We start from the raw sequence: 14254 nt of genomic DNA, 5'->3' as shown, positions 1-14254 counted from the left end.
TTGATGTGTCATAAAGAAATCCTCCTTAGGATGGGTTTGACTATATAAGCCGAATAACAGATGACTAACTTGATCAGTACAGAAAAATGGACGCTTTGACTCTCCTTCTCTGTCTGCTTCTAACTGTTAAGACATCTCAGGGTAACAATCTATCTAAGTCTGTCTGTTTTTTATCAAATATTATTCTCTGCTTTTCAGTTGATGTGATGATTTTTTTTAATTCCCTGTTTTCTATCTCTATGTAAAGCATCATGTGGTGGCACAATGACTGATTGGATGGGTGAATTTTCCAGCCCTCAGTACCCTAGTAACTACCCTGATAACTCACGATGCACATGGACCATCCGTAGCACAGGGGCGACAACCGTGTTATTGAGCTTCAGTGATGTTTTGTAGGAAACATTTTTTATCTGCCATTACCATTGATTTATGTTATTGGATTTCTTGATTTAAAAAAAACTAAATTAAACTTCATCTTAAGGAAAAATAAAGTTAATATTTTTTGAACACAATGTATGGTTTTAAATATCCTGTGGCTTTCTCTGTGTGTGTGTTGTCTTTGTTGCCAGTTTGGAAGAATGCTGTGATTACATCCGAGTATATGATGGTCCGACTACGCTCTACCCCTTACTGGGAGAAATACGGGACTACGCGACCAAACAGTACATCTCCAGCAACAATGATTTGACTGTGCTTTTCTATAGTGACAGCAGTGTATCAAGAAGAGGATTTCATGCAAACTGGTTCTTTGTAGGTAAGTAATTAAATGAAATGATCAGAATGAATTTTATTTCTTAATATAATTCTGGACCAAATGTTTAATCCTGGCAATGCTTTTTTCATATGAATTCAGTGACCATTTCAATCAATTGACCCAGTGTGTGACTCTTACGAGGCTGTTCTTTTTTTAGAGAATAAAAGGCACACAACTTAACCAATGTAATCAGATTCCCAAATAATCCACTTAATGACCTTCATTTTAACTCAATCAGAAATATTCAGTACAACCCAGGTAGTCTAAATCCTAAACGAATCATTTTTGTGAAAAAGATTCCTAAGATTCCTATGAAACATTTCTTTTTATTGTATCAGAAATGCACCTTATCACTTTTTTTAAAGCTTAAATCAATGTAGTTACTGACTAGTTTGTACTCAAAAATGTTATAGTTGTGTAGGTTACTCTAAAAAAAAGTAATAGTATTTGCTATTAATTACATTTGCAACAGTGTAATAAGATAACTAATTACTCTCTAAAATGTATTGTATAGACATGAAACTACTCTTTTAATTCTTTCAAATATATAATGTATAATTGCATAAATAATGCATATATAATGTATAATGTAATAATATAATGCAATATGTATTGATAAATACACTTTTATAAATAAAGGTGACTGATTTATTGATTGATTGATTGATTCCACCCAACACTGCAATGTTTGAAATGGAACTGCATTTCTCTTTTTGTAACATTTCTTCAAGAAATACTAAATCATCTTTAATATAACAATTGAGAAAGTAGAATTCTTAAGAGGGCCAGTCTGGAACCATGGATGGTGATTATTGTGATCCCCATTACTTACAAGGGAAATCTGTTTCTCTGTTTGTTAGATTCTAATTCATGCAGGAATAACTGTGGATATTCCCTTGGCACTTGTTCGTGTGACGACTCCTGTCAGAACAACAGAAACTGTTGCTATGACTACAAAAGTGAGATCCTCTTGATCAAACACTTTGTCATTAACAGTCATTACAAATAAACCTCCCTCATATGCTAAGCATGTCTGTAAAATTCAACTGAAATATTTTTCTTTGTATGTTCATATGTGTAGCTTTAAATAGATAAAAATACTTTTCTCTCTTTATCCAGGCTACTGCTCACTGACGACAGCTTGGCCGACTACAACAGGTTCACTTACATTTCATCTGTCTGTCTTTCTGATTCAAACCTTTCCCTTGTTTCCTGAATGTTGAAGGGGACTAATATTCTTGGATGTCATACACCACATGCATAGTGCTGGTTTTTGTAGTAAGCCTCATGGATAATGTTTTTTTCTCTTCTAGATTTCCCCTCCTGCATGTATAACTGTGGACATGACCTCGGCAGCTGCTCATGCACCTACGACTGTCAGTACTATGGGAACTGTTGCCCTGACTATGACAGTGAGTTCCTCCTGATCAGACATTTCTAGATCAAATACTCTCTAATTTTACTAGTACTGAGCAAATGATTTGAGCATGTGTGCATTGTATTTTCAGAAATTAAGTTCATATAGTTTCATCTTTTACCTTTACACAGGCTACTGCCAAGAGACAACCACATGGCCAACAACAACAGGTGCACACTCTTTAATTTCTCTGTAGGATTCAACTTTTTCCCCGCTGTCCTGCATGTAGAGGGAAGCAGATTTTGGAAGGCTGAAAGGGCCAAAGTTCTTTAAACGGAACGTGTGAAAATTGCTACCTGGTCTCATGACATAAACTTACCTTTTTGCACTTTTTAGTCAGTAAGTACATATCACTGCAATTTAAAAAAAAAAAAGAATACTAGAGTCATTAAAACACTTTACCTTTTATTCCTTTTCATACAAATTTACAGAGTGTCGCCTAATAAAGCGTAATTTTTACACAATTACTTAATAGAATGTTATGAATATTAATATGCTAAGATATTTGAAAACTGATGCTTTTGAATGTGAGCACATATAACACATTTTCAGTTTCATATATATGGGTTTTCATAAATGGCAGGTTTGTTCAGTAGCTCACGGAGTATAACAAATCAGGATATGTCCTGATTTGTTATATCCTTTTTATTTTAAGGAGTTCAACATTCTTTCTCAGGTAGAAAAATCTTAATGTACACTGCAATAAACTATAGAAATAATTATTATGTGGGTAAATATCTAAATATCTAAGGTAAATGTGCTTTAAAAGTATTACAGTTTGAGCAAAGAAAAATGTGTGAGACTCAAATTTGTCATCTTTACACAGTATAACTGTGCGTCTTTACACAGACTAAAGAAAGACGTGCCTTAACATAGTCTGAATGTGCATGTCTACTCATAAAAACAAAAAGATTTAGAATTGAGAGTCCATGTAAATGTGGTCGAATGTGAAGCGTTCCATTCAAAGGCTTTTGGCCCATCTGCCTTCCATGTCCCCGTAGCCATGCATCACACATCACGTATAACGTCTCTCTCTACTAGCTCCCTCCTGCAGGTATTCCTGTGGATATGACCTTGAATTGTGCTCATGCTCCTACGAGTGCAAGTTCTCTGGCTACTGTTGCCCTGACTATGAAAGTGAGTTCCTCTTGATCAAACAGACACTTTAAAACCAAATCAAAATTTCCTGTGTCGGCACGTGGACCATGAAATGGATTTTGCTCTATCAAAGCATAATTGTTGCATTACCTTTCTTCCCCTCTCAGTTTTATTTCTTTGCTTTACGCAGGTTTCTGTATAGCAACAATTCACCCGCCAGATGATCCAACAGGTGCTGCTGCCGTACAGTTAAATTTAAGCGACACTAATAAGATCACATGTTGCTTACATTTTAGTTTAAATCTGTTTCTCTCTCTATTAGCACCCTCCTGCATGCATAACTGTGGATACCACCTTCTTCACTGTTCATGCTCCAGAGCCTGTCAGTACTTTGGTGACTGTTGCCATGACTATGAAAGTGAGTTCCCTCTGATCAGACACACAAAGCTTTCCTGTAGCGAGCGCAATTTTTGTGTTTCACGTCTTAAAATGGATTTTGCTGAATTGTAGAAGACTAGTGATGTTATGGTTCTTCCCCATTCAGTTTTATCTCTTTTGTTTAAACAGGCGTCTGCTTGAGAACAACAACACCAACAACTACAACAACATCAACTCACATGGCAGATACAGCAGGTAATGCTGTCATCATTTATGAATTTATGTAACCCAAATTAAATTATTTATTAAGGCACATCAGACATACTGATGACTCCACTCTCTATTAACTCAGTTCTAATGATCTGACCTGATATTTTCACACTATAATGGCAATAAATTATTATCTGAATGCATAGCAATTTACAAGGGCATTACCTTCTCAAACCTTGATTTATACATTCGACAACAGATGCATACTCTTGTGAGAATAACTGTGGTCAAAGGTTTCCCCTCTGTAGTTGTGACTACGACTGTCAGTACTATGGCAGCTGTTGCCTTGACTACGATAGTGAGTTCCTCCTGATCAGACACTTTAAAATGAATTACTATGGTAATAAAAATAGATTTTACTGAATCCTGCTTACATTTTATCCACTGTTTACACAGACTACTGCTCAATAACAACTACTGCTCACTGGGAAACAGCAGGTATAGTTGCCATGATTTTAAGTGACACTGATGAGACTAATGTCATGTCACAAATTATGAGCAAAATATATTAGGTGGCCCTAAATATTAATTTTAATGTAAGTACGCCATAGTTAAGGCCACTTAATATAAAGTGGGACCAAATCTGTTTCCCTCTCTACTGTAACAGGTCCGTCCTGCATGTTTAACTGCGGATACAATTTCAGCAGCTGTTCATGCAACCACGACTGTCAGTACTATAACAACTGTTGCTATGACTATCACTGTAAGTTCTTCAAATACAGGTGAAACAGCCCTTATTCACTGTTCATTGTATCATAAATTGTATTAGATTATGCATAATGTACTTTATAATGTGCATCGACATACAAATTATATTTTGGGCAATGTTCTCACTGCTATATTTTATGAAGTATACTGTGACCAAGGGCTTCATTTTTGTGTGAATTATTTTAGAAAAATTAAGCATGATATTTCTGGGTCATACTCATTCAGTTTTATTCCCTTCCCTTTATTCAGGGTATTGTCCATCATACCCAACTACAGGTACTCCTGCCGCTAGTGTTTATGTAGTGCCTGAAGCTAAGTTTTACAGAACATTTCAATCTTATTCTGATGAAACTTTTTTGTAACTGTAAGATCAAGCAGTTCTCTTTTTTTAGATCCAGTTCCTCACCCTGAGTGTGGAGGACACCTGTATGGTTCTGGGCTGTTTTCCAGTCCAAACTACCCAAACTATTATCATGACAATGCCTACTGTGTGTGGTATCTCTCTGCTCAGCAAGGACAGAGGATCTTTCTGACATTTGCTGATGTGCAGTAAGAAAACATGTCATTGATTTAATTAATGTGGAAGTAGTGGAATTTTTGTTTGCTATCTATAAAGTTACAAGCAATCATTGATTAATAAAAACCTTGTATGTATACCTTATTTCACATGTAAAATTTAACCTAATTTTATTTCAATGTTTAATATATACAAACTTTTATATTAAAAATATTTCTTGAAGCAGTGTTATTATTGAGGGTTTTTTGTGTAGTACCATGAACAACCTACAGGTGAAACCAGTTATATGCCTTTTATAAAACTAAGGTTAAAATGTCTTAAAAGCTCTATTTCTGTTTCTTTCAGATTGGAGCGCTGCTGTAACTGTGACTACATCACAGTGTATGACGGCTCTTCCACTGGTCATTCACAGCTGGGAAAGGTCTGTTTTAATGACACCACACACCAGGTGTTTCACTCTTCTTCACGATACTTGACTGTTGTCTTCAGAAGTGACTACTCTGGTGTCAGCCATGGTTTCAAGGCTCTTTTCACAAGCTCTCTGACTGAAGATCAAGGTAATGCCTTGTAAAGTAAAGTTAAAAAAATAAATAAAAATAAGTAAAATAATTTAGTTGAACAGGGGTTGCAAAATATATTTGATCCCTTCAGTAGCAATTTTTTTGGCTAATAAAATTAAATGTACTGAACTGGTAGCCTATAACCAATTGCGTTTATCGACCATGTATTGCAGGTCGTGTGGATTGTTCCTCAGACAACATGGTCATTGTCATTCAGAGATCTTACCTGAACTCACTCGGCCTGAGTACAAATGACCTTTATGTAGACGACCATCTTTGCAGACCCTCCATTAGCAGTACTGAAGTTACGTTCAGCTTCCCTCTTGATGCATGTGGGACCTCCAAAGAGGTATGATCTACACAGTACATGTGACAGATACAACATGGCTTTTAGTAGATTAGTAGATATCCTAAATGTATACATAATTGAGATGTTTATCACACAACATCACTCACTCACTCTCTCTCTCTTTTCCTTTAGATGATGAATGGTTATGTGTCCTACACCAACAATGTACGGGCCTCTCAGTCTCAATCAGGTGAAATCACCCGTCAGTCACATTTCCTGCTACGCGTGGGCTGTCGAATGGAGCCAGACACAATGGTGCAGATATTCTACAAGACCAGGGAGAACATCAATGCCAACATCACAGGAACAGGCCGCTTCAATGCCAGCATAGCCTTCTACACCTCCAGCAGTTTCCACCAGCAGATTTATGACTCTCCGTACGAAGTGAACCTGAATCAACTTCTGTATGTTCAGGTCAAGCTAAACAGGCCTGACAACAGTCTGGATCTCTTCCTGGACACCTGTGTAGCGTCTCCAAATCCCAATGACTTCAAAGACCGCTCCTATGACCTGCTGCGTAACGGGTGAGATCTTTTTATTCATTTGGGATGAGTAGACAGCATTAGTTTTGCTCACTGTCTAAATATGTTCTCGATCTTGTCTTTTGCAGATGTCCCAGAGACAACACATATTATTCATACACCAGTGGTGAATACTACTACGCTCAGTTCAGTTTCCAGGCTTTTAAGTTCCTCCGGACTCATGCCTATGTGTACCTGCAGTGTAAGGTGATCATCTGCCCTGATAACGATTACAACTCTCGCTGCCGCCAAGGTTGTCACTACCGTCGCAAGAGATCTCTTGACAGCACCTACCAGACCAAAACTGTTACGCTGGGGCCAATCAAACTCAAAGGTCAGAGGCCAGTAGCAGGTACCATTTATAATGAATTTACTTGTCAGTATTTGATGCATTAATATAGAGCTTTTCCTAATGATTGTTCATTCATTTCTCTACCTGTCAAGGACTAAAACGTGCTGTGAAGGATTTGGAGAAGTCAAAGGAATGAAGTCATCATTTTCTTGATATTTACTTAAATCATTACTATTAATCAATCTTTATTAGCCACCCAGCAATTAAATCTAAATACAAATTGCATTTTGCAGTTCAATAAAGCACTTTAAAAAAGCATTTCTTGTCAGTGGTGTATGCAGCAGGCCTAGAATATTTTCATTAGCACTTCATGCCTCACAATTCATGAAACACAAGCAGAACAAATAATTGTTCATAAAGCTATTCTGACATAAACTTTCAAATTCATAAAAATGTTTATATTTTCAAGATTAGTTGGTACAAAAGATATGTGCTCTCTTGCACATGTAAATGGTGTGTAAAACATCCTGTGTCCTTTTTGTCAAACTGATGACACAGAATTTTGATACACTGCCATAATAATAGCAATGGAGAAGTCAATATGACTGGTTACTGCTTTTTATACTTAGTAAGATTCTTAAAAATGATACTAGTGATACATTGCAGCCGTGGATATTCTAAAAAAATCATCATCCAAAAGCGTCTCAGCTGGAAAAAAAAAGCTGTCTTCAAAGTGTTCTTTAGCACCACCGGCTGGTCGTTTTAAGAAAAGTTTCGGTTGTTTCAACTAAAATATGAGGCAGTTCAAGACATATGTTTAAACTTCACTCGTGAATACACTACTATAAGATCCTTCATACACTAGTATCACAGCTTTCACAAGCACATCAAACTCTCTCATTCACTACTATACCGTCTCATCAGATCTTTCTTCTGCACTATCAAACATGAATTTATTTATTAAAGTTCAAATAAATGTTGGCTTACTGGGACAATAATACCCTTCCTGCGCCTACCCTTACCTGATGATACCTAATTAAATTTATCTATAATTATTATTATTTTTAATCATTTCTAAATATCAGATGATTTTATCTTTATATATGTTTTACTATGTAGAGTCGTTCAACCTGGAGTAAGAGCATCAGAGATATGTCACTTAGCTTAAAGCTGATTGGTCAAATTTCAGTTTGGAGCAGGTTAGCTGTGGAGCCTAAGTTACTACGGTGTTGAACGCTCCTAAAAGTCAAACCACTTTCATGGTACCTAAAACCCGGAGTTGGCACAAACTCAACTGAAACTTACACGGCTAGACAAACCGGCTTAATAGTACGGACCCCAGGCCCGCCTTCTGGCTCACGTTTAAAGCAAAGCTTCAGCTAAATGGTGATTGGATTCAGCGCCGGCCTCCCTGGGTCCTAACGCTCGTTCGGTAAGAGCTTTAATTCTGTAGGGGGCGCAGTTTGCCTACTTCTAATAAGAAATAACAACAAAATACAGAATTAATATTAATACTGTTTTTCTGGTAAATAAAGTAATTGTTCCACAAAGTAGTATGTTTTGATATTATATTGATAGAAACAAGTGCAGCCATCTTTCGAATTTTGTATTTGAACTTACTTTTTGCAGTAGCTCTATAGTATTTATAGCATTACTGTTGAAGAGTGATTAGCTGGTGGTTTTACGTATTGATTGTTTAAGGAACGTGTTGAATTCATGTTCGAAGTTCATGTCATAAATATCTGACTGAAAAATTGTAAAATGAGCGGTTCATTCATAAATTCATGCTGTGGAAATTCAAACAGAAGATAGAAGAAAGGGGCAGAGCTGCATGCGAAAAATTTTCACAATTCAGCGCCTCTCGAGTGCCTTGATGCTTTATGAAGCGGTTACCACATGCTAAAGCCAAAACAACACGTACTTGTTACTTTTTTATATAAAATCTGAGGTCTAATTATCATGCTGTTAAGATTCCGAAAAACATCATAATTTAGAATAAGCTATTTGATTGTATAAAATGAATTAAACTAATATCTACACTTTGCATATAATATTTTATCCTATTAAAAGATAAATACATATTGGTATATTTTACTGTGGCATTTCTTTGTTGAATTACATTAAATACAGTATCAAGTTCTTTTTATTTTGCTTTTATTTAAACAAGTCACTTATAAATAGTCAATTATATATTATAAATCAACAAAACATTTTGTATTAATTTAGAAACAAAATTTTATAATTGTCTCATAAGCTATAACTTTATATACACACACACACCTTTTCTGTTTTGAGACTTAAATGACAAAAGCATGAAATTTCAGTACACATCGTATAAGTCAGGTTTTATTGACATTCAACATCAAATCCACCAAAAAACATGTTATACAATACTTATCTGATCATTTAGTTTATTATGCAGACAGGCATATGAAATGTTTAAATAGTAGCACCACAGACGCTTCCAAAACATTACGAATAACATCTACATCATGGCACTGGTGGTAGCAATGAGGGAGAGAAACTGAAAAAGAGAGAACAGTGTGCTTCCACTGCCCCGAACACAATCATCAACACTGCTTTACAAACCCAATGTATACAGCCATGTGTGACAGTTAAAGAGAAGACCCTCAGGCCACTAGCGTAAATTTGGACAACAATCCTAAAGGACACTATATCTTACTGCTAAACAGTCAACTTACCTGTGCTAGAAATGTCCATTTCTTCAATCACAATCTTGTTGATTTAAGTTAGGTTTAAATAAAGCAGCTCTCTCAACCAAGAAACAAGTAATAATTTGTGATTGTTTTAATTAAGAAGGATGGGGGGGATGTGGCAATGTCATTATACTACATTTAAATCCAAAGTGTAAGAACAGCCATAACATTTACTTTCATTCATGTCACTAAATTTGAAATGTAAAAATTAAAAATAATACAAAATTTTACGTCTCAACTTTCAGAAAATAACTGTAGGCACTGATTACTGAACTCTGGCACTTATACAAGAGAGTTGAGGCAAAATCTTAAAAATGAGAGAATATCTCAAGGTCTCAAGACCTCGAACTGGATTAATCGGGGATGATGGTTTTTGATGCTAGGACACCATTAGCATTCTAACCTTTTCAAAGACCAAAAAATGTACACTCTAAATGTGGACTACTGACTTCAGCATAACATACCCATAACATGTGAAATACAATAATTACAAAGCGGGGATTTTGTCTTTGGAATGTTCCAGATACTAGAATTGTATTATGTAAAACAGGGCGACGAAGAGACCAGTGTCACTCGCGTGTCCTTATTTGTGCTGGCCTCTCGCAAAGTGACAGGCAAAATCATAGCTGTTTCTGCACCTGTGTCCACAAATGTTACACTGGAAAGGGTTCTCATAACCATGGCAGCCCATGTGGATGGTATAGAGGATGTTGTCAGGGAAATATATGTGACAGTGGGGGCAGTGGTGGAGCATCTGGGGGTCCTGTACTGGGGTGGGTGTCCCCGGCTGACTGTTGGTACCGCTCGGTGTGCTGGTTCTCTCGCTGCATGGTCCAACTCCTGGGCTGCAGCCGCTGTGCGCAGCCGGCCTGGGCTCGGAGGTGATGGGAGAAGAAGCTTGAGCCGCGCCGACGGAGACAGCGGCAGGTGCCGTCACAGGCTGTTGGACGAGGAACGTGGGTTTTTCGTCGGGTAAAGATTCCGCTCCGGGAGATACCGGTGCGCCTTGGGCTTCTGGCGGGATGCTGGCAAGCTGACCGGCCAAAGTCGAAAGCTGGTTTAGCGGGTTGTCCAATGCCATGTCTTGCTCCTCTCTGGAGCCACTTCCGATCGCCCCACCGACTTGTGAGTCCTTTCCTAAACCGTTGTAGGCCTCCTGATGGAGGTGAGCGTGAGGAGGGAGATCGTGGGAGAAGTCGCCCAAGTGGTGCTGCTCCGAGTTGGGCTTTTGCAATACCATGGATGGCGGGCTGAGGTTGATGAGCAGCCGGCGGCCATAACCGAGCGAGTTTCCTCTCTTCTGCAGGACACTGAGCATCTTACGGTGAGAGAGGGCGGAGCGGGCCCCCTTCATGGGGAGGAGTTTGTGTCTGCGACGCCGATGGTGAGAAAGGTTGCTGCGATCGCTGCAGCGGAAGGAGCACAGCTCACACTTGTAAGGTTTCTCGCCCGTGTGAGAGCGCATGTGCGCCTCCAGGTGGCGTTCGTACGCTGAGGCAAAAGGACACAGGTGGCATCTATGGGGTTTTTCACCTGGAGGAGGAGATTAAGAACATCTTAGGTATCCTGAAGAACAGAACTAAGAGTGTGAAAAGGGTTTAAGACCAGTTCTCAGTCTTACCTGTGTGGATGCGAATGTGCTCGATCAGCCGTGCAGTGCCTCTGGTGGCATAGTTGCAATAGCGGCACTTGAGTTTACCATCATATGTTCTCTCAAAGCCATCCACCAGCATCCCTGAACTATCTTCTAAGGACATGTCCACCGCTGGGTGCTCCAGGCCATTTTGACCAAGTTCTGTAAAGTAAGAATAAATAAACAAATAACTGAATGTATAAACTTATCTAATAAAGATACGGGATATGGTGTTGTTCTACTAGAAATTAACCAATTTTGCATTCACCACACTTGAAACAGCAGTCACCATTCATTTATACATTCATTATTTTACAATGAAAAAATTAAATCGTGCTAAAAACTATTATTTAACATACAGTCTCAAAACTCAAAACATGAAATGTCATAGTTTTGGCAAATCTTATAAATTTGTTAAACTGAAATAAACAATTAACAATAACTACAATTTTTGGTCTCAAATTACCCAGCACCTACTGACCTTTGGCTCATTCTGGTTTTCATTTGATTACATATATATTGTAGGGAATTTAAATTTAATATGAAACAAAAAAAATTGAAGGTATGCAGATATTTTTTTTTACAATTAGACCAGTCAAAAACAACACACGGGGAAGGCTCTCTAAGCAATACCTCCTTGGAGATCATCGCTGTCTTTCACTCCAATGACAGAGCCAGATATCATGTTGACATGTTGGGTCTGCTGACTCAGGTACTCCTGAAAGTCCTTGACAAAATCCAGAGGTTCTGGCTTCTCCTCGCCCATTGAAAGATCTACACCGTCGTCCTCTGCGCTCTTAAACGGGACCAAACAGGCTGTGAATAAAATCCAACCACAATATCATATAAATGCAACTGAATGACAAGATAAGAACGTAAAACAAATCGTGGTAGCATCTAAGAGTAATAAAATAAAACTTTACAAGCAATCCTAAAAGTGTGAATTCTGTCGATTTGTCTGCAATAACATGCATCTACAGGCCAACGGGTGCAGTAAACAACATCTTCAACATATAAGTTATACTGAAACTTGTGACGGTTGTAATACCAATCAGTTTTATTAGTCTGGCTGTTATCCAGTTGACAAGGTAACAGGCGTTGCTAAGATAGCTAGTTAACGTTGACGTTACCAAGCGTTCCCAGCCATTAGGCTATCATTAAAAGAACAGTTGACAAGAGTTACCTTTTGAAGGGCGTAAGAGAAATTTAAAGCACACTCGGTTGTTCGGATGTTCAGACTGGCAACCCGTTCTTCAACGAGATATTAGAAAAATCTGACAGAAAAAAGCTCCATGGTTATGATGGGCAGCTAACGTCAGCGAGTTAGCACGACTGATCCAGTAAAAACAGATATTAAACGAGCTTTACATTTGACCGACAGTTGGATCGACGTATTTGAAACATACTCCGTGTGACATTTAGGACTGTGTTACTGGCAAACAAAGAGCAGAAACACAATTTTAGTGGATAAAAATAATGCTCTGCGACATCAAAACAAAAGAAAACGCAGGGGTGAAAGTTCAACCAGGCGGTGCGCCGCTGAAATGATCCCGACTTCGTTGTGGTGGTTGAACATGTAGTTCCTGTTTGTCACTGTGACTGCATCCGCAGAATAAACCACATTTTTAATTCAATTTAGTTTAATTTAATAATTTCCATATTTTGATTAGTGATTTCAGATTATGTATTTTTGTAGTTTTTTGTAATCTTGTTTTAACTGGCACTTGTTATAAAAGGCTATACACATTACTTTCCATTCTGTTAGTCTTTTGTAATATTCCTTTATTTTAAGTAACAAAAGACAAAAAGACAAATTCTAAATATACAAATTCCAATCCTTGAGAAAAGGACACAATTTAGAGTGAAAGCAATAGCATGAATTATTCACAGTGCAGTTTAACTTGATGTTTTTGTTTGCGTCACAATCCTGTAACGTTTGATAAAAGTACAGAAATCAATGAGATATTTAACGCGATACTCTCACTTCCCAGTCCCTACTTAGCAATCACTAACTAGCCATGTAATTCTTTGTTGTTGATTTTCTTGTCATTGCATAAATAATTCAGCTAAAATTAAAATGTATTTCTGTAAGTCTTTTAAAGGCTTACTTAGTCATATTAATTGACATTCGTTTCCAAAAGGTACTGCATAACAGAAATGATCCAATTATTTTTAAAACCTTTTAGTATTCTGCATCAAGTGCATTGATGATTCATCATCTTTTACCAGATTAGCTAAATACATGGAAAATTTCCATATTCAAATGTCATGAGCAATTTGATGAGTACTTGAGCCAATTGCATTACTTTAAATAGCAGGATTGGCTCATTTATGTTTCATAGCGTTTAATATTTAACTAGAGGGGAAGTTAGCTGAAGATCGCATTGCCCCATTTGTGTCAGGCTTGTAGGAAAACCATTGAAGAGGGTGTGACAAATGACCAGTTAGAGCGAGAGCTTTGGATCCTTATGACACTCTTCAGAGTTGTAATGAGAGGGTTCTAGTGTAACACTCAGCAATTCATTGCCTGTGATCATGGTTCAGATGACCAGAGAACAACCTGCCAGACTCCCATCGGGGGTTAAAACGGTAACAAACAGGCTGCTCGTAGCCTTACTGCAGAGTTGGACACCTAGCCCTATAACAATAAAAACAGCTGTTTTAGGTTACAGCAATAAAGATCGTATCAGTCTTACCTTACTGTAAATTTCATTTTGGCATTCTCTTGAAATAAATTGATTGATTCCTGACTCGTAAATGAAACTGCATTTGTGTTGTGATCTCAAGCCAACGATTCTTCTTCACAGTTAAGACACTAGATGGCGGAAGACGTCAAGATGTGATGACCGTGTACAGAAATAAGACGGGCCTGTATAGCCAACCCTTAACATTTTTGAATATCAAAGCTACATTTTTTTGCGTTGCATTACGCACAAAGCATAACAACGGTAACCAATGACAGTATTTTGCTTGCTGCATATGAATGAGCGGATAACTATTTGTGAGGATGCATTTGCATTTAAAGCGACCTGTTATATTA

The 14254-nt window shown here is 37.6% G+C and overlaps 2 protein-coding genes across 3 annotated transcripts; one reads left to right on the top strand and one right to left on the bottom strand.

Annotated features, from left to right (window-relative positions):
• Positions 1–7182, top strand: cuzd1.2 (CUB and zona pellucida-like domains 1, tandem duplicate 2). Of its 2 annotated transcripts, none has more exons than XM_043263736.1 (21): positions 1–141; positions 248–392; positions 570–754; positions 1615–1713; positions 1874–1912; positions 2068–2166; positions 2303–2341; positions 3213–3308; positions 3460–3501; positions 3592–3687; positions 3837–3902; positions 4117–4215; positions 4314–4355; positions 4525–4620; positions 4875–4901; positions 5018–5174; positions 5488–5699; positions 5876–6051; positions 6184–6575; positions 6662–6906; positions 7017–7182. In XM_043263736.1, the coding sequence occupies exons 1-21, from the start codon at positions 87–89 to the stop codon at positions 7058–7060; spliced, it is 2451 nt and encodes an 816-aa protein (XP_043119671.1). In that variant the 5' UTR covers positions 1–86; the 3' UTR covers positions 7061–7182. The 2 variants fall into 2 exon arrangements, with proteins under 2 accessions (XP_043119671.1, XP_043119670.1); XM_043263735.1 differs by having other exon boundaries at positions 6662–6924.
• Positions 7183–9188: 2006 nt separating this feature from the next.
• Positions 9189–12763, bottom strand: ikzf5 (IKAROS family zinc finger 5). The gene is made up of 4 exons (XM_043263725.1): positions 12398–12763; positions 11848–12030; positions 11203–11376; positions 9189–11114 (listed from the first exon to the last, which is right to left on the bottom strand). The coding sequence occupies exons 2-4, from the start codon at positions 11978–11980 to the stop codon at positions 10165–10167; spliced, it is 1257 nt and encodes a 418-aa protein (XP_043119660.1). The 5' UTR covers positions 11981–12030; positions 12398–12763; the 3' UTR covers positions 9189–10164.
• Positions 12764–14254: the final 1491 nt, after the last annotated feature.

The sequence above is a fragment of the Puntigrus tetrazona genome, chromosome 17 (genome assembly GCF_018831695.1).
Source record: "Puntigrus tetrazona isolate hp1 chromosome 17, ASM1883169v1, whole genome shotgun sequence".
Taxonomy (NCBI): domain Eukaryota; kingdom Metazoa; phylum Chordata; class Actinopteri; order Cypriniformes; family Cyprinidae; genus Puntigrus; species Puntigrus tetrazona.
Note: the sequence above shows the minus strand (reverse complement) of the source record. Positions and strands in the feature narration are given on the sequence as shown.